Genomic DNA, 18,491 nt, shown 5'->3' on the forward strand with positions numbered 1-18,491 from the left:
GTCTGTTGTTATACTATTTGCAAATTGTTGCTTAAATTTGGTTACAAATATAAAAGTGTTCAGGGGATAAAACTTGCTATGTGTGAACGGCATGACAACGTAAAATCAAGAATACATTACTTGAGAAAATTTGAAAGTAACGCGTTGAAGGTTACAGAGATGGGAGAGACTACCATACGGAAATGAACGGGGCTATCTTTACACAGTATGTAAAAGAACAACTGATCACAGCCCGTCCAGAAAAATCCTTGGCAGTCATGGAAAATGCTCCATACCACAGTTGCCGTTAGTCCGACAACGGTGTCCAACATCCAATTGCCGTAAAGCAGAGATCATTGAATGGTTTGACAGAAACAACATCGTAAGACCTGACAAAACAACAAAAGCAGTGTAGTATGAGCTTGTGATACAGCACAAACACCACCTTCTTGTGCCATCAACAATATGTTGAAGAACGCTGGTCACGAGGGTCTACGACTACCGCCAGACCATTGTGATTTGAATCCAATTGAACTGATATGGGGGATATCAAGAGGAAGGTATCACGCTGCAACACTACATTCAGGTTATCTGACTTTGAAAAAAATAAAATGTTCACACGGCAATTGAGGAGACTGATATCAGTCGATGAGTCACACATGTATTGGCAGTTGAAAATGAGTACTGGAAACTAGATGGTATTAGAGAAGAGACCATCCCACCAATCTTAATACATCTTGGAGATGAATGAGATACTGACCTGTCCGAAGAAGAGATGCCTTGTGATTGAAAAATCTTGAAAAATTCGAGGAAAACAAGTAACACCCAAAATAAAACTCAAAGACAAACTTCACTAATGTGTACATGTATAGTTTCACAGAAATATGATTAATGGACTGTCAATAATGCCTAGAAAATAAACCTGTCCCCTAACATGCCCCCTAACACCCTTGACATGCGAGGTGTTGTTGTGACTTGAAATAATGACAACTTTCTTATTATCGAGTGATACATTATGACAATTAAAATCCTCAGTGGCAGAAGAATTATAAAACCTTATTCCAAATTGGAAACGGATAGCACTTATAGTTTTAAAGTAAAGTAACCAAACACCGTCCTGAAATATTTTCTGCCAGACTATAAATGGGTGAGGAACAATATGGCAGTGTTCTGTACTCTGTACACTCGGTGTGTATTCCCTTTGCGTGTACATGGTGATGGCACCATGGGAGATGTATCGTGCCGTCATAACGCATCACAGGGCAATGCCTGAGAGTAAGTCCAACTTAAAAGGTAAGAACTACCATGCAGTCCAAATGGTGCATATCGCTTCATTTGTCTTTCAAGACTGTTGTCTTGGTTCGGTGTTACCACTCTATGCCTATTGCATTTCAGCGGGGTACGATGACAGATGTGCCCGTGTGACGTTTAAGATGAGTACTTGAGCCAGTTTAACTGTGCAGTCGGGCCTGTATTCCTCAAGAACGATAACGCACGACCTAGGATCGCTGATGCCTCACTGGAGCAGGAGGCCATTGTTCGCGTCGTTGTCGTATTGTCATTGTCGTCAACCCTATTGAACACAGAGGTGAACGAGCTATAGATCCCTCTCAAGAGGCCATGTACTGCTGGCAACTCTTTAGGAACTCGGCAGTGCTTTTACCAAAGAGTTGAACGGTCGGTCCTTAGGAACCACCCAGACACTAGTTGGTTTATAGGCTGCTGACAGTTGTCTTCTACTAAGAATATGTTTTCATGATTTTTGACGTTACAGTTTTGCCCAGATACTCTCATTTTCACAGGGAACCTGACCATGGTGTGGCACTTAGTGCCATGTGACTCAGTTCATACAAAATATCTTGAAATAATGATGGCATTACATATTTCAGCAGTAGCATGTTTCCCTTTAAAGTGTTGAGCCTGTGCACACGTTGAGGAAATGTGTTTTACGCCCCTTTAAGCAATATTCCAGCAATATCACGGCGGGGGACACCCGAAATGAGCTGCACACATTGTCCCGATGTGGGGAATTCGATCCCGGGTATTCGGCGTGACAAGCGGACGTTTTAACAACTACTCTACCCCACCCCAAACTTGTAATAGAATGGTCACAGTATTCAAATATCCGTAAGACGTGTCTGATTATTCTCCTGTGTAATTCCCCGCGGCAGTCGAGCACAAAGGTTCATTAAGCCGTGTAAGATGCATGTGCATGTACGTATGCCACTGTCACGTACAGTTATGTCTGTTTGTCCGCGTGACATTATGGAGTACTGTATCAAGATTCTAATTGCGAGTCAAGACACGGAGCAGCGCCACGCTATCGGGTGATTCGGCGAGGTATATCACCTCGAGTTTGTTGTGCCTGTTCAGGGTGAAAGGTGTGAAATACATGGCGATCCCGCGTGACGTTCGCGTCTCGAGTACCAGAACAAAGACAAGCGTGTGTATTGATGCTTATCGTAAACCCGGGAATATATTTACTGTCTCCAGTCGTTAGTTAGTGTAGAATATCCAGCAGCAGGTTTTCTACATATGTAAGGAGTTGACTGCATTGATATCTTCATTACAATGCGTGATTTATTTTATTAACATGGCTAAGTAATAGATGTGAGGTAATGAGTGAGTGAGTGTTGTTTTACGCCGCTTTTAGCAATATGCTAGCAATATAATGGCGGGTGACACCGGGAATGGGCTTAGCATATAGTATGCGTGTGGGAATCGAACCCGGGCCGTCGGTGTGACGAGCGAATGCTTTAACCACAAGGCTTCCCCATCGGGTAACGAGCAACAATGTTTGAACAGAAATGCTGATATCAAATCACGATCACGTACTCACACAATCCTTCCACAAGAAAGAAAGCAGAACGAATCTTCAAGAACTTTTTGAGAACATATATAGAATCCTCCTTGATTTTAGTTTGGATTTTGATAAATCTGTGAGACAAATATTAAAGGTACATGTTGAGCGAATATTCTACCAGGAATCACGTTCAAAGAATGCCGGAAACATCAAACTGACGAAGAATAAGCAGACATTTTCAGAAACATAACAATTTATATGACATATATTCAAGATATTAAAAAGGAAATGCGACATTTGTTTCCTTCTAGTACATATACATGAATACCCTAGACTCTCCGTCTGTTTGTAATATACATCTATCTACGATATGTCTTGCATGTTTATTGGACCTTAGCCAAAAAAGGACTTTGTTGAACAAACCCGCATCGAGGCACAGCAGGAGATACTGATCACTTATTGCTATAGCTGGTTATTTTCCTTTTTGTCAGTTGTCCCCATACTTTTACTCAAAACCGTGGATCATTTGAAGGTTTTCACTGTCGTTGGCCATAGCCTAGGTAACAAGGTTACTTCAAGGTCCGCATGTGGCTATGGCGAATTTTCATATTCATATTTCACGATGCAAAGACACCGATGCTACTAAAGCCGAATCGCTATCACTGATTTGGAATGGCATCTTGAAGCAGCTAGGTCATGGATGCCATGTCAGACTGACGCAACCAACAAAAAGCTAGCTCAGCGATAAATCAGATTGTAATCCAATTATTGCCAGAGCTGGTTTATCTGCAGCTCACATTAAACGGCAGTTCATGCCAGACAAAAACACGTGGACAAGAAATGTGTTAAGAAGAAAATGTTTGCACCGTGAGGAATGTGTGTCGCTCGGCTTGCCCTAGTTAAGTCAACTATGGGGGTAATCTGGGAGTGAGGGGTGGGGTGGGAGCGGTGCTGCACCTCACTCTAGTACAAACTGGTATGGCTCAGCACCTCATTATCGTATCGATCTCTGCCAGACAGCTGCCTTCTCGGCCTCAGTGGAAATGAGATTTTCTTTCTCTTTTGACAGACGAATACCACATATCGATTGCTAATATCATTCAGCACCTGTTTGGTGGAATAATGTACTTGGTAAAGGCAGCTGATGTAATCTTGAAGTTCAACCTTGAAGTTTAGCAGAGACTCTAACTGTCTTGTTTTACTCGTTTATGTTTCGCACTGCATTGTGTTGTGTCATTGTGTTGTGTCATTGTGTTGTGTCATTGTGTTGTGTCATTGTGTTGTGTCATTGTGTTGTGCATGTCCATAACTAGACGACTTACGATAAGTTGAACATCTCCACTGTTCAATGAAGGCAAAACAACAGGTCGATCGAAAAAGATTGATCCGTGTCGTTATCGATAAAGTATCAGTTTAAAGTCCATTTACAGTCGTAACAGCAACCCTTCCCGGCATTCTTTTCGCTCTTACCTCAGGTACAGAACCACAGGGTTACAACTCCAGAACCGCCTTGTCTTGGAGTAAGGGTTGTCAGTGCTTTGCCAGGCTGTGTACACACAAAAATGTAATGTCGGTGCCTATGTTAGAATTCATCCGAACACACCATACGTTCAGCCGCCGAAGTTGTACATTTCATGTTACATTCGTGGTTCGGTCGGTTATTATCATTGGTATACTCAGATGATAAAATGGTATTCCCCTCTATAGAACGATATTACATCCTATCCTGGTGTCACAACCTTTCCTAGTGTCATATCCTTCCCAGGTGTCATAACCTTTCTTGGTGTCACATCCTTTCCTAGTGTCACGTCCTATCCTTTCCTGGTGTTACATCCTTTCCTGGTGGCATGTCCTTTCCTGGTGTCACATCCTTTCCTAGTGTCATATCCTTTCCAGGTGTCATAACCTTTCTTGGTGTCACATCCTTTCCTGGTGTCACGTCCTATCCTTTCCTGGTGTTACATCCTTTCCTGGTGGCATGTCCTTTCCTGGTGTTACATCCTTTCCTGGTGTCATGTCCTTTCCTAGTGTCAGATCATTTCCTGTTGTCACGTCCTTTCCTGGTGTCATGTCCTTTCCTGGTGTCAGATCATTTCCTGTTGTCACGTCCTTTCCTGGTGTCACAACCTTTCCTGGTGTCATGTCCTTTCCTTGTGTCAAATCATTTCCTGTTGTCACGTCCTTTCCTGGTGTCACAACCTTTCCTGGCGTCATACACTTTCCTGGAATTACATCATTTCCTGGCGTAACGTCCTTTCTGGTGCTACATCCTTTGCCGTGTCTTTCCTTGTATTTGCATCCTATGTGCATGGTGACGTCATTGTTGGGCCGCGTTTATGGTTACACAACATCAAGTGTTTTCCCATACACTTCTATAGTGACCTGATATTTCTTAAATCATCCAGGCTGTTAACAGCCATCTCATGTACACAAGACTTTAAAATACAACAAAACACCATTTCTGGCCACTTCGTCCGGCTCATTTTCCAAGCACAGGAAGCGGAACATATCAAACCTAGTTTCACACCAAATATCACCGACTTGAAAATATCTTTACACATAAGTCATGGTTATGACAATGACAGCACTGTGGTCAGTTTTAATTACTGGATACGTGTGATTTTAAAAGACATAAACGTCTTACACTATTTCATCCAACCACAGTTGTCACAAGTATCTGTCTCTTCGGGAAAAGTTGGGGAACATAAACATTCAATTGGATAGGAAGTGTAAACGTTGACAATCGTTTCAAGGACAAACATCGTATGAACGCACCACCATTTCCCTCTGTTACCGCCCCTAAACATAATGAATGGGAGGCACGAGCACAACACGTGCATGGGATGACATTCTTGATTTTGACGGTTTTCAAGAAGGTCGGGAAATCACTTAGAAGATTGATTTGGACACTTATCTTGCATCACACAACTGTTAGTGTTTGTTTCTAGTCGTTTGTGTTAAAAAGACCACATTCCAAATAGCTATGGTTGTAAGGAAGTGTAAATGGTGATGCACTCTCATAGCATTCAATATTATCATTGATTGGCTCCGATAAATCTCCCAAATATTTTTGATCGTAAATTAAAAATTAAAGTTTCCCTACTTTTTCTTAAGAGTATACATGGTGATCCAGGAGCACATGATTCTAGTGCTCCTAGTGTAGTGGGATTTATTATGCAAGAACCTAATTATGAAACGTTCAGTAAGCTGTGCTGACAAAAGGATACAGATTGCTGGCTCGAAGTTTTTGGTGATTCCTCTGTGGAATCATGTTAACCCTATGACAAAATATGCGTCTATTTGCGACTCCTTTCATGCGAGACTCTGATGTAATAGAGAAACAGCCGTACGTTGTGACGTAATGTTGATGGTACACGTGTGAGTAGCTATGGATGAATATTATATTACCACACATGTTATCTGCGTAATGAATTCCTACTACTCTGAAAGTATCTCGCTAAACAAATAAATACCTAATTGTATATAAACGTCAGGTGCAATGACTTACTGTATACATTGTTGTCAATACATTGTCCTACTATTCGTGTTCCGCAAGTGGCGTCCCATGTGCCATCTGTACATTGTTGTCCCCATGTAGACGGGCTGTTACACCTGTTGCAGTCACTCCACATCTGGACGCGTTCAATACACAGAGTCGCGCAAAAATATCTCCCGTTGTCTCCCACATCGGCCGCTGAACGTTTTCATCTACAAAGTGCTAGGAAAGGGTGTCCCAGTGACCTAGAGTTGTATTAAAGGTTCGTTACTGGACATGCACATGCCGTTACGATAGTCAGCGGTAACTAAATGCTTGCCTCAAGACGTGTACATGCCGTTACGATAGTCAGCGATAACTGAATGCTTGCCTCAAGACGTGTACATGCCGTTACGATAGTCAGCGGTAACTGAATGCTTGCCTCAAGACGTGTACATGCCGTTACGATAGTCAGCGGTAACTGAATGCTTGCCTCAAGATGTGTACATGCCGTTAGGACAGTCAGTACTAAAGTACTGTCGAAAATAGAAAAGAAACCCAACTGATTTAGGCTGTTACTATGCATACCTAAAATATACACAACTGCAATTAGAATGTGTCGAAATAACTCACTTTGGCCTAACTGGGCATGCAGTGGGAAGGGTAATTGGTTATCAAAAAAAATCAAGTTGACTCGTAAAAATCGGGAAAAAAGACGACAAGCTCCTGAAAACAATAGATCAAACGATGATGCCAGGTATGACGACGTACCGTCGATTTACATGGCAGGAAATACATGTGCTGCCCACTGGCCCAATGGGCCATCTCAAAGGTATTTTTTGCTTTTCGTATATGTGTTGATTATGTCTCATGTACTGATTAACATTTTACATGTTTTTCTTCTCTAAAGTTTCATACAAGAAAGCATTGTATTAAATATCTCAAAATATATAGGTAGCATGACCAACCGAAGATCGACAAGACTGGATATTACTTGTAAATTATTATGACATACCGTGTACTTCCACAATTAATTCCCCAAAGGGATTATCATATAATATTAGCTGATATCTCTATCTCCCAGCCCTATCCCAGCCATCGTCTGCTACACCTGTCCTAGTTTTTCTTTTGAGACGACCCCTCCTACATGTTTCTTTTTTAAGTGATAGTGTGTCTCCATGGTAGCTGTATCGTTAATAGTTTCATTATGAAAGTTATTATAAGGCTGATTTCAAAATTTAAAAAGTGTCCTTTGAAAGACAATTTCATCGCACACTAATTTGAATAAAGCCATGGTATGTTCCAGATAAGTCACTTTGGACTTTGAAAAAAATCCGCTTTACTCATTTCTGCACCAATTTCTCCTCAATAAAGTTCATTTATTACGTTTCCTATCTCCCTACCATTGGAACTGTAGTTAGACCAAACTTACTTTAGAAGATATTCCATACTATCACATATCAGCTACATTAAATGTAAAGATAAATGTGAAAAAAAAAAGTTTTTTCCTGTTTCCGACAGTGATTTAACTGAAGGCTTGCCACTAGACGTGTACATGTCGTTATACTACGTTTATATTCTTCTTAATAGTCACCGTCATCGGGCGTGTGCAGGTTGTGTGTCAGAGACAGTGAGAGAGAAAGGTTGCTCATCAAGGTATCACAACCTCCGCTGTGTCGGTACATTCTATTAACCTCGTTACAGACCTATTACCCACAGAGTGCCAGGAAATGGGTTCCGCTACTTGACCGTTCACACCTTCAAATATACACAAACATACATCACTTAGAAGTTGCTGTTTACAGTCATTGGATTCCGACAAAGCTACCTGAGACGGGGCTGAGGCGATGAGAGACGACCACAGTCAGGAACACACTGACACGGTCAAGATGAGATTGCTAGATAACTTATCATAAAACGATTGTCACGTGTACACAACACTATTCTTTAAAAAATATTGCTTGCTCGGTATTGTACGAATGCCTATTTTCGTCAACCCTTCGCTGGTGTTTCTTTAGCCGTTGTACGCACAACTGTAAACAGATATTCACTCACTTTCCAGGTCATACAATAGCCTTGCGTGTCGCAAAGTTGTTGTCGTTGTGGTTTTGGTATCATGTCATATACACCTTAAACTACAAATCTCACAGTTGTTGGTTTTAATCTTCCATTTAATCCATTTCAAAGAAAACTATTAAAGGTCACATGAAAACCAAAGACGCAAACATAATTAAAACAGGTATCACTTGTCCGTAATATTTAGAATGCATTGGTGATTCTGAAAAAACAAATAAACAAAATTATAAGCGTATAATAGCAAATCAAAAGTGCAATATTTTGTACTTGGGTTTATCTCCCTTGGAACGAAGCAGCCGCGATATCGAACCCAGTCAGAGGCGGTGTATGTGCACTCATGTGTTACGAAGTCTTGTCAATGGCCACTGGTTCACTTGCTGATACGCTTAGCCGGCTCTTTGTTTGTGGCTTATAAGCCCGAATGGTGTTGATTTCAAATTGCAAATGGTCAGTAACTGAAGTTGGGCATTGCATATTGTCATTAGCAGACAGGCAGGCAGAGATGTAGGTGTCACTAAACCAGACATTGAATTTTCTCTGTGACAGAGTCTACTTATCACAGTTAACATGTTTTTTTCATGTAACGAGTAGATTATTTACTTGTTTGTGCACACAAACAAGATTAGATTATTGCACACGGCCTCATACTTCGGGCAGGCATATACTGTTTCAAGCTCCGCGAATCTATTCACTGCGCATGCGTTATGAGAGCAGCGCAGCATAGCCGTTGAAACCACTTTTCTCTCAGCGCTTTTCACCTTTATAGATTGAATTGGCATTTTTGATGATTTGTTTCGGTAAGTGCATTCCAAAAGGTATCAGAATCTACAAAGTTCTGTTTTACGTTGCATGTGACCTTTAAGGAAGTGTAATATAGTATGATATACACATATGAGTACTGTGTGAGTATAAATATTAAAAACGGTGATGTTTGTAAGGGATGCTTCTGACGGGGCTTGAAGCCACTTTCAAGTTCCGAATAAGTTCAGTCGGACATCATCTGCTTTTGGGTGGACAGGATCCGCAGACTATGTGTCACAGATTCCGTCCGATTATTATGCTTGGTTTCTAGGCAACATACGCATAATAATAACGTTCATCACAGTTTTCTGATTTCCTACCTAAACATGTAGAAGGTGAGTGAAGTAAACTCCCTACAGCACGAGCCCAGACAGAGATTCAACTCCAGACATGTAATAATTCATTACACACATCTTGGTGCTGTTTTCGGTGTATTAATGAGATTAAGCTACGTCTGAGGCTTGGATTTATACGCTTAGGCTATAGCGTGTTTCCAATGAAAAGCACCGACATTGGGTAGTACCTGATTTTGACGAGTACTGTAGAAGGCAGCTGGCAGTTGATTGTATCGACTACGTGGGGAGCAATCTGGTCATGTGTAACTGAGAGAGGAATATCATAACACATGGCTGCATAATGCTGTCCCCGGTCTGTTCGGAGGTAAGTATATGTTTATGTACTGTTGATGATGCTGACGAGAGCTGCGGTTCGCAAGCTCAAGGTAGGCTTCGCCGTTGTCTGTTGAGAAACAACCGCCTTACATGTAATTTAAATTCACGAACGACTTATGTTGGCTCTATATCAGAAACCAGATAAAGCACATCCACGTGTTGTTGTTTGAAATAAATATCATCGTCGTATGAGTATTAACGTGCATGGCATGTTTCACGCATAATTCTGGGTGTTTCATCTCACTCATCCTCCATGTCGACTTCATGATCAGGTGATCAATGTCGGGCATTTGCTATCAGCAGTTACTCACTTAACCTTGCCAGTGTGTGTACCACTCAGCGATACCACAGCTCATACGAATGTAGTTATTCGTGTAAATGTGTGAGTCATGATCGGTCTCCACGCATCAAGACATATTCATACCGAACATCTGTGTGAACATATATTCACATCTCCGTTATTCCAACGTTTGTTACATAACACACGTCACGGTAAATGCATACACGGTGGAGTCAGTGTATACAATGTTTGCAGATATATCATGGCGTGTTGAGAGAGAGAGCATAAGAGGTGAAGCAGCCTTTGCATCTGATTTAGTTGTCCGTTGTTTTACACCGCACACAGTGTACACGAGGAGCTACAAATGGTCAGACACATCAGTGTCTAATGAACATACAGAGACAGGGCAATTAATACCACGCAACTCTCCAAAAGCGAAAAAACCCAAAAAAACCCAAACAAACAGTGTGTTGTTGACATCAAGAATCGTTGTGTGAATATTTGAGGATTTGAACCACGACTTTCAGATCCTAGTAGATGGATCAATGGTAAAGGATGATGCTACCTATAGTAGCATGGAAATGGTTCTTGCATTTTCCGTTGTTCACGCGAACCATATTCCGGTAGATCAAAGATATAGATAACCTTCATTCCAAATGTACAATGTACACATCTAATTACAATGACAAATGTACAATGTACACATCTAATTACAATGACAAATGTACAATGTACACATCTAATTACAATGACAAAACAAGACCGGGTATGAGGGAGGGTATGACAAGACATAACAGGCTGAGTTGACAAGCACGCCGAAGCATAATTTTGGAAGGAAGGGCACGAAGTTATTTTACAGACTGTAAAGACTCCATATTTCCCTTATTACGTTGCAAACAATCAAGATGATAAAAATCCTTCGTCGTTCCATCTGAAATCTCTAGCTTTATCACTGCATCTTATCTTGTTTCAGATGGTTACAACGTGAGCGAGGTTCTGACGTCTACCCTTTCTGACAGTATTCAAATATGGCAGGTATGGTGGTATTCAAGGGTGTACAGGACAGGTTACAAATTAATGATTGACATAAGCGTGACGTCATATCAACTTCAACACGCGGGTCCTAGGTGCTGATGAGGGTAGGACTCGACTGTCAGAGCAGGAACAGTTTTGTATCGCATTAACCCTCAACCTATGGATACCTGGATAACCTCTAGCAGATATTGAAAAGATAATTGTATTTACAACCATTGGAAAGGCGTCTGGCCATCCGTCACCCACATCTAGTGGGGATTGATCAGGGCCTTCAGATCTCAGTGACACACTACATCGCTCAGGTCGACACTGATGGGCCCACAGCTGTCGTTGTCTATCAGAGTACAATCTACAATCACTACAGGGTGTTGACGAACGTCAACTGTAGATCGCAGTATGGATTTATTTGGGAATATCATACAGTGATTTGTAGGTATTTCAAAGTAAACATGACCCGGGAGAAGTAGGGCTATCACGGAGCTCGTAAATAGGCTGTATCACAATATAGCCACATCAGCGGTTGCTCTGTCATCTGTTCTATAATTGATATAGATGTACATACTTGCAGGGTAGTACTTATACTAAAACGGAACATGAATTCTTTCAACGACAATGTGTATATGAAAGATACTATAGGCCGCAACCATCATTATCCCAATTTCATCATGTCGGTCTTTCAGATTTCCTTGGCACATGTCATAGTATCCATATTCATCCTGCGCTCATAATCACTGGATTGTTTGAAATTGACTTCAATATTAATCATATAAAGCTGGAATGTTGGTGAGTGCGGCGTGGATGTGGATACATGTGGATATATGTAACCCGACTGACTGACATCATTGGCGCCACTGGGACGCAATGTCAGACAATCTCACAGGCAGCATCAGATATGAGACATTCAAGCTTTAGGAAACTGTGTTTTTGATGTACACTCCGATTTGATCAAGAACGCGATCGTGATTAGATGTAAACACTGGCTAGTTCTATACTTTTGTTAAGAATGTCCACCCGCAGACACGTACCATCAAATGCAAACATTGAAGCAAAAAGACTGTCAAAGTTGTTTGGTTCCTGTTGCCAGACTGTGAAGATCTCACGAAAAAGGCTCACAACGCCTCCTTGACGCTCAGCACATCATCCACAGCGGTCAACACCACAGTCATAGTCACGTGCTCGGACGCCAGTCAGCGATTGGTTGGCGAGAGTCAGCTGACCTGTCTCCCAACAGCAGAATGGAGCGACCGTCTTCCTATATGTATTCGTACGACATTTTATTATTTTATTTCCAACGGATCGTTTTTGAAGTTTTGGCGAGGTTCTTTAGAGAGGCATTTAGAAATTGGTATTCAAGTAAAAGGCAAATATTATGCCAGTTTCTCCTTTATTGTATGTCACAGCGTATCTGGGCCATTTGCTTTAAAATACAGAAATAGGTAAATATTGCGTTTTACTCTTGCAAATGACCCAGCAAGATCCATGAAGATGAACTTGTCTTCAGTAACCTACGTCTGTCGTAAGAGGCGACTAAGGGGATTGTGTGATCAGGCTCGCTCATTTGATTGACAATCATATACAGTCATATGCCATCGTATCCAAACTGCGTGTACTGATCGGTGCTCATGATGTTGATCCCTGGATTATTTTAAGTGAAGACTCGGTTACGCAGGGACCGCTGTCACAGAGCCGGAATATTACTGAGTGCAGAGATAAACATACCAACTCTTGCAAATATTGCATATGGCTATGTATATGGTCTTGCTCTCATACATGACGTGGTCACGGCTTGAATGAGTCACATAATGTCACGTGTTCATGTCACATGTCCACGCATAATGACAGTGGGCCGGGGCAGGTGACGCAGCGCCCTTACATTGGCTGCTACACAGTCACAAGTTGAAGGATTTGTATTCTTTAGTAAGTGACTTTAGAACCAGATAGCATGAGAAAGAGTGATTAAACCTCTATGACTGTGGAAAATCCTCAGGGAGTTGAAAACATAGTAAGACTGTTCACAAAGTATGCAATCTCGCCTTTGTCTTCCAGGTGACTACTCAGATAGAGAGATAATCATCCTGGCTGTGACCTGCTCCGTGATATTCATACTTGTTGTAGTATTAATACTGATTGTAATCATCCTGGCTAGAAGGAAGTCAAGGACGAAAAGGAGAAGGTAAATAGCCCACTTGGTTTTATATGCATGTAGTAAAACTGATTCTTGGACACCAGTTAAACCTGTGTAAAATTAATAATATGCGACCAAATACAGTGATACTAACAGATACATAAACACATGATGAAGGAACCTCTATCCGACCATTTGAATGTACGGGGCCTAGTTGGCGTAGGGGTGGGGTGGAGGAGATTCAGGCGATGGGAGGGAGGGGTTTCCTGACTCACGGCTTCTCTCCCATGCTTATCACAAGTGTCATTCCCCGTTGTCTTGTGTGTACATGCTAATCGATGCTTGTATCGGAAAACCACATGCCACATACGTTGACAGTAAGATGTAATAACATTGTATGAGTATCTCACTGCACCCATGTATGTAGGAATGAGCGTCTAGCGCAGACATTGGAACGTCTCTCGATCCGAGACCCACTGGACGAGTTGGTGAGACGGGAGTCACGACGCAGCTCAATCGGCTACATGAACGATTCCATCAGCAGCCTGCCGAACACCAACGGCGAAATCAGCCAAAGGTAAGACCAGGTACACAGTTGCAAAGGTACAAACTAACACAATGGCAACATAGTTCGTTCGTCCTTTCGTTCGTTCGTTCTTTCGTTCGTTCGTTCTTAGTGCATTTACAGATCCGTGGTGGTCTCCGGTACGATTCAAGAATTCAAGAGGGTCCTTCAGAAAGCAAATTTCTACAATGTACATATCAAACCTCTCAACCAGTCTGTTTGAACTTGTATGATTTTGTCAATCATTGGTTTCATACCAAACTACCCTGAGGACGCGACGGCTACAATTTGACACAAGCTTGGTTGTGTCGGTAAATGGCTATAAGGCCATTCGACAGTTTGAGTATAGGATAGTTACATTGTGTCATCCCCTCGGATGGTTACATTGTGTCATCCCTTCGACATCATGAGGATAGGTTGATTACATTGTGTCGTCCCTATGCGCTTTCAGTACATGCGGTTCAGGAACTATTTAGGGTACAAAATCCATCGTGAACCAGTTTTCATATATGATGTGTCGCTTTGATTCCTAGTCAGATACAATCACTTTCAATTTTCTTACGTTTTCCTTCCGCCCACGTACTTTGACATCTCCTCCAGATGCGATGAGTTTGCACAATGGCGTTTGGGTGATAACTCTGGAATCCATATAGATTTAACCAGAGATGTTCAAGTAATAATCAATTATTGGTGATATCGTTGCGATCTCCTCAAGCAGTGTTCCTGTGACTGTGACAACTCCGAGCTCTACTGTCATCAGCTGGATGGATCAGTCTGTCAGGGTGTGTCAGTGATCTGTGTGTGACAGTATACTCCTATCGCCACAGATATTATTTCTTTCGCGCAGTCATTAAATATGTTCGCATTTCAGGAGGTTGTATAAAATCTGGACAAACGACCGCAACAGGAAAACCTTTGCATTTGCTGATGACCTTGAGGAATTGACTGATCGAGGTAAGATCACGCGAGGAAGCAAGAGTAGCTGCATCGCAACTGTGGACTTAGGCTCAACGGTCTCCAATGAAGACACAAACGCCTTTATCGAATTCGTTTCGTTCTCAAACCGTTTAAGTGAATTTCGATGTAGTTTTGCTAAATAAATATTCCGAGTTGAACCTGCAGACAATCAGTGCAAGAGCTGTTCCCAACACATCTGTAGGTTCACTCAGTACCACGATTACTGTGGTCTTACAGGCAGTGAAATCTGCAACAAGGTACAGCAAAATCAAACAGTGCCTTCAGCGTCATCGTGAACCAGTTTTTCCGCAATTTAGGCGGATCCAGGGGGTGCATAAAGGTTATTAAATGACCATTGAACCCCAGCCACCCTCACACACACAAACACACACAAACTCTCTCTCTCTCTCTCTCTCTCTCTCTCTCTCACACACACACACACACACACACACACACACACACACATTTATCTTGTATCATTTGGTATAGGACATGTAGATACATACTACTGATCCGGTTAATCGCCTCTTGTGATCAGCATGGATTACGGAAAGACTAATTCTAACCTTCAGCTGTGCGTGAAGAATGAGCAAACCAGAGCACCTCCACCCTCCCCTCCCTTGCCATCTATCATCCCGGATGTACTCGCGTATAACACTGACAAATTGATATTTTCTGAACGTGTTTACCTTTATGCCCCTGTGTGGTCCCCGCTGGAAATAGACAGCGTCTTCGAGCCAGTTCCACACATAGGACATTCTGTGCGCTGTATTTTGATGTGACTGTTTGAGATGTTAGCTGACGTCACTTCCCGAACGAATTTGGAATAGATGTGTACATAACGACAGAATGAGTGATTTGTGGGAGTATGGTTTTATCGCCGCTTTTAGCAATATTCCAGCAATATCACGTCAGGGGAAACCACATATGGGCTCCACACATTCTACCCATGAGGGGAATGGAGCCCACGTCTTCGGTGCGACGGGTAAACGCTATAGCAATTAGGCTACCTCTTACCCTATGTAACAACAAGGAGACATAATGCACTGCATTACTGACATTGTCGTTGTAAACAACTCCCACTTGTAGCCCCTCGTTTGACTGGCACTGTAGCTTGGCAGATAGCAGAAGAGAGGAGAAGATATCACGTGCTGTTTTGAGTCCGGTTTACATTTCAGTCGATGGACAACCTATACAGGATTTGACCTATATCAGATCAGGCAATAGGTTATATACACCAAACATGTCTCCACACAAAAACCCATATCCAGTGTGTGAAATAGTTTCCACATTTTCTAGCCAGTCGGGTAGCATAAAAAGCCAACATAATTCACTAGCCCGAAATTTGAATGTAGACACGGGTTTCGTCATTTAGCTGCTGGTATCATGAATATTTTTATCAGGCCATAATCTTGCATTAGAGTGTGTTATAACTTAACAAGTCGGGGAGAGCGATATATTTACAAAATCACCACATGAAAAGTTACTGGAAAGTCGGGCCATTGACTGTGGAGGTTTAGTGTTCCGACTGGATTTTTACTAACAACTGGTTAGCGGGCCAGCGGTTATTTCGCACACTGCCGACATCCACCCATCCCGGACAACCCCATATCCATACTAGTGCTACAAGAAAAATACTTATATACACCACTGCTTATATATACACCAGTGCTTATATATACACCAGTGCTTATATACACCAGTGCTTATATATACACCAGTGCTTATATATACACCAGTGCTTATATATACACCAGTGCTTATATATACACCAGTGCTTAGATTTGATTGTTTAGTTCTGTACTGACCCCTATTGTCTGCTCTCACAGGCCGCGAGAAGCTGGGGATCCGGGGCAAGGTCAAGGTTGTCTTGGAGGAGGATGGAACGGAGATAGATAATGACGAGATACTCCGCGCATGCTCAGGGAAAGTCTTACTTCTCAAACCAATCAGCGATTCCTGGCAAGATTCGCGCATGCTCACGACCATGGACACATTGCCGCCCGACAGCACCCGGTTTTGAGGAATTGAAGTATTGTCACACGTGGAGACCATATGCCATTTAAAGAAGGTGGGGTCCAACAGGAAGTGACGTTAACGAGGAAGACGGTGGACGACGTATCTGCAAACCCGTCATATTTATAGTGACATATTCGTCGACGGCCTGTGGTCGTAGTGAATAGCGGCGAAGTGCAATATTAAACAATGTACTCCACTCTTGTGAGAGTTTGCGGAAGGCGTGTGTCTGCGAAAATGTGTCGATCCAACATCCACCAAGAAAGGCAACACAGAACCACTTTATACACTACTGGTGATGTCACGTGCATCGTTAGTAGGACCCTGACTGGCAAGCTGGACCCAGGTGTGTGATGGAGGGTTGGCACAGATATGGTGCCCTGATACCACTCTGTCGAGGGGTACCTGTCGAGGGGTACCTGTTGTGCAAACTCTGAATACGGGGATACCATTCCAATTGAAGATGGTATTCTCAATACTGGGGTTTTGTTGTGTAGGATGAACATGAAATTAGGATCTGCATATGGGTTAATATATTTATCTGCACATAATAACGTGTAAATATTGACCTACAAATATGATGTCACTGTACCGGCATTTTGGATTGTATTATCGAATGCGAAATAACTTTTCATATTTATATTTGACCCTTCTGCATAGTGTAATCGTACTCAAAACCTCACCCCACTCTTCACCGCCGTCAACTGTTGTAACACGTATGTCCTTTACATGTAAGTGCGCTTCCATTCCTGTGATTGCCAGGAAATACTCCATAACTCGCCCTCACTTCCAACCCGCACGGATGATGAACTTCGTCTCCGCACAGCTGAACAATGGTTCCATTGTGTTGTTATATTTTGACGTTTTAGTCACAGAAAAGGTGATTATTCAGTTATTTTTCTGAACCGATATCATCTTATAAATCATACTTGGATATTTACTGAGTGCAGATTTCATAAATGTCAGTCATGTGCCCTTCTTGCACAGCCTAGCGGAATACGTCTTCTTGCCTTGCTTTCCCGTATAAAGATATTACATCATACGGGTGTCGAGCCCCGTCAGTGAGGCAGCAGAGGACAGTTGTCATATCCCTAACCCAAACTCTACCCCCACCCACATCCTCTCTGTAAGGGACAGTAGTCACCCTCCAAGCCCGGACTCTACCCCACAGCTATCTTCCCCTATACACGCTATATACTCAGAATCTGGTCAATAACCGAGTCCTACAATGTCATATTTATATAATGAATGTTTTATATGAACCACATGTTTGTTGTTACTATGGGTTGGGCCTCCTCGTGTGTCCACGTTCTCCTGCAAGACTCGGCCGTGCACACACCGTCACTCACACGCGCCATATCATTTTTCCCTGGATCCTGTGGACCGAAACCACCCTGTTCAATGGGACATTTAAAAGCTGGATTAGCGTGATTGCATCACACTGTTAATGGAAAGTTATTTTTATTTGTATTGACAGTCAATCACCATTTTGTTCTTCTTTACAACATCGTCCTCATGACGTGAAGGTAGGGTAATTATTGACAGGTTTAGGATCACACTGTTAAACGTCTTCACTAACACTTCCGTCCGCAGAAATTCTCAATATAAATAGCTTGCAGTAAAGTTGTCATAACAATAAGCAGTACTGACTGGTTGACAGTAACCCAAGTAACCATAATGTTACTGTGTGAAATATGTCGATCGTCAT

General features: G+C 42.2%; 2 protein-coding genes across 5 annotated transcripts in view; one reads left to right on the forward strand and one right to left on the reverse strand.

The window, feature by feature from the left end:
• The window catches only part of LOC137259855 (uncharacterized), a 29,765-nt gene extending 11,720 nt beyond the window's left edge, over window positions 1-18,045 (forward strand). For 2 of the 4 annotated variants that reach the window (XM_067797483.1, XM_067797485.1), the window contains exons 2-7: window positions 11,059-11,120; window positions 12,205-12,384; window positions 13,167-13,293; window positions 13,673-13,822; window positions 14,682-14,764; window positions 16,597-18,045. In XM_067797483.1, the coding sequence (XP_067653584.1) occupies window positions 11,114-11,120; window positions 12,205-12,384; window positions 13,167-13,293; window positions 13,673-13,822; window positions 14,682-14,764; window positions 16,597-16,790 (741 nt within the window). In that variant the 5' untranslated portion in view covers window positions 11,059-11,113 and the 3' untranslated portion in view covers window positions 16,791-18,045. Of the gene's footprint in view, window positions 1-9,023; window positions 9,131-9,705; window positions 9,795-11,058; window positions 11,121-12,204; window positions 12,385-13,166; window positions 13,294-13,672; window positions 13,823-14,681; window positions 14,765-16,596 lie in introns of those variants that run through there. The other 2 variants (XM_067797486.1, XM_067797484.1) reach the window with 2 other exon arrangements.
• LOC137259532 (uncharacterized) lies at window positions 4,718-5,092 on the reverse strand. Its single transcript, XM_067797165.1, has one exon. It carries the CDS (start codon window positions 5,090-5,092, stop codon window positions 4,718-4,720), a length of 375 nt encoding a protein of 124 aa, XP_067653266.1.
• Window positions 18,046-18,491: the final 446 nt, after the last annotated feature.

Source organism: Haliotis asinina, chromosome 13, assembly GCF_037392515.1.
Source record: "Haliotis asinina isolate JCU_RB_2024 chromosome 13, JCU_Hal_asi_v2, whole genome shotgun sequence".
NCBI lineage: Eukaryota > Metazoa > Mollusca > Gastropoda > Lepetellida > Haliotidae > Haliotis > Haliotis asinina.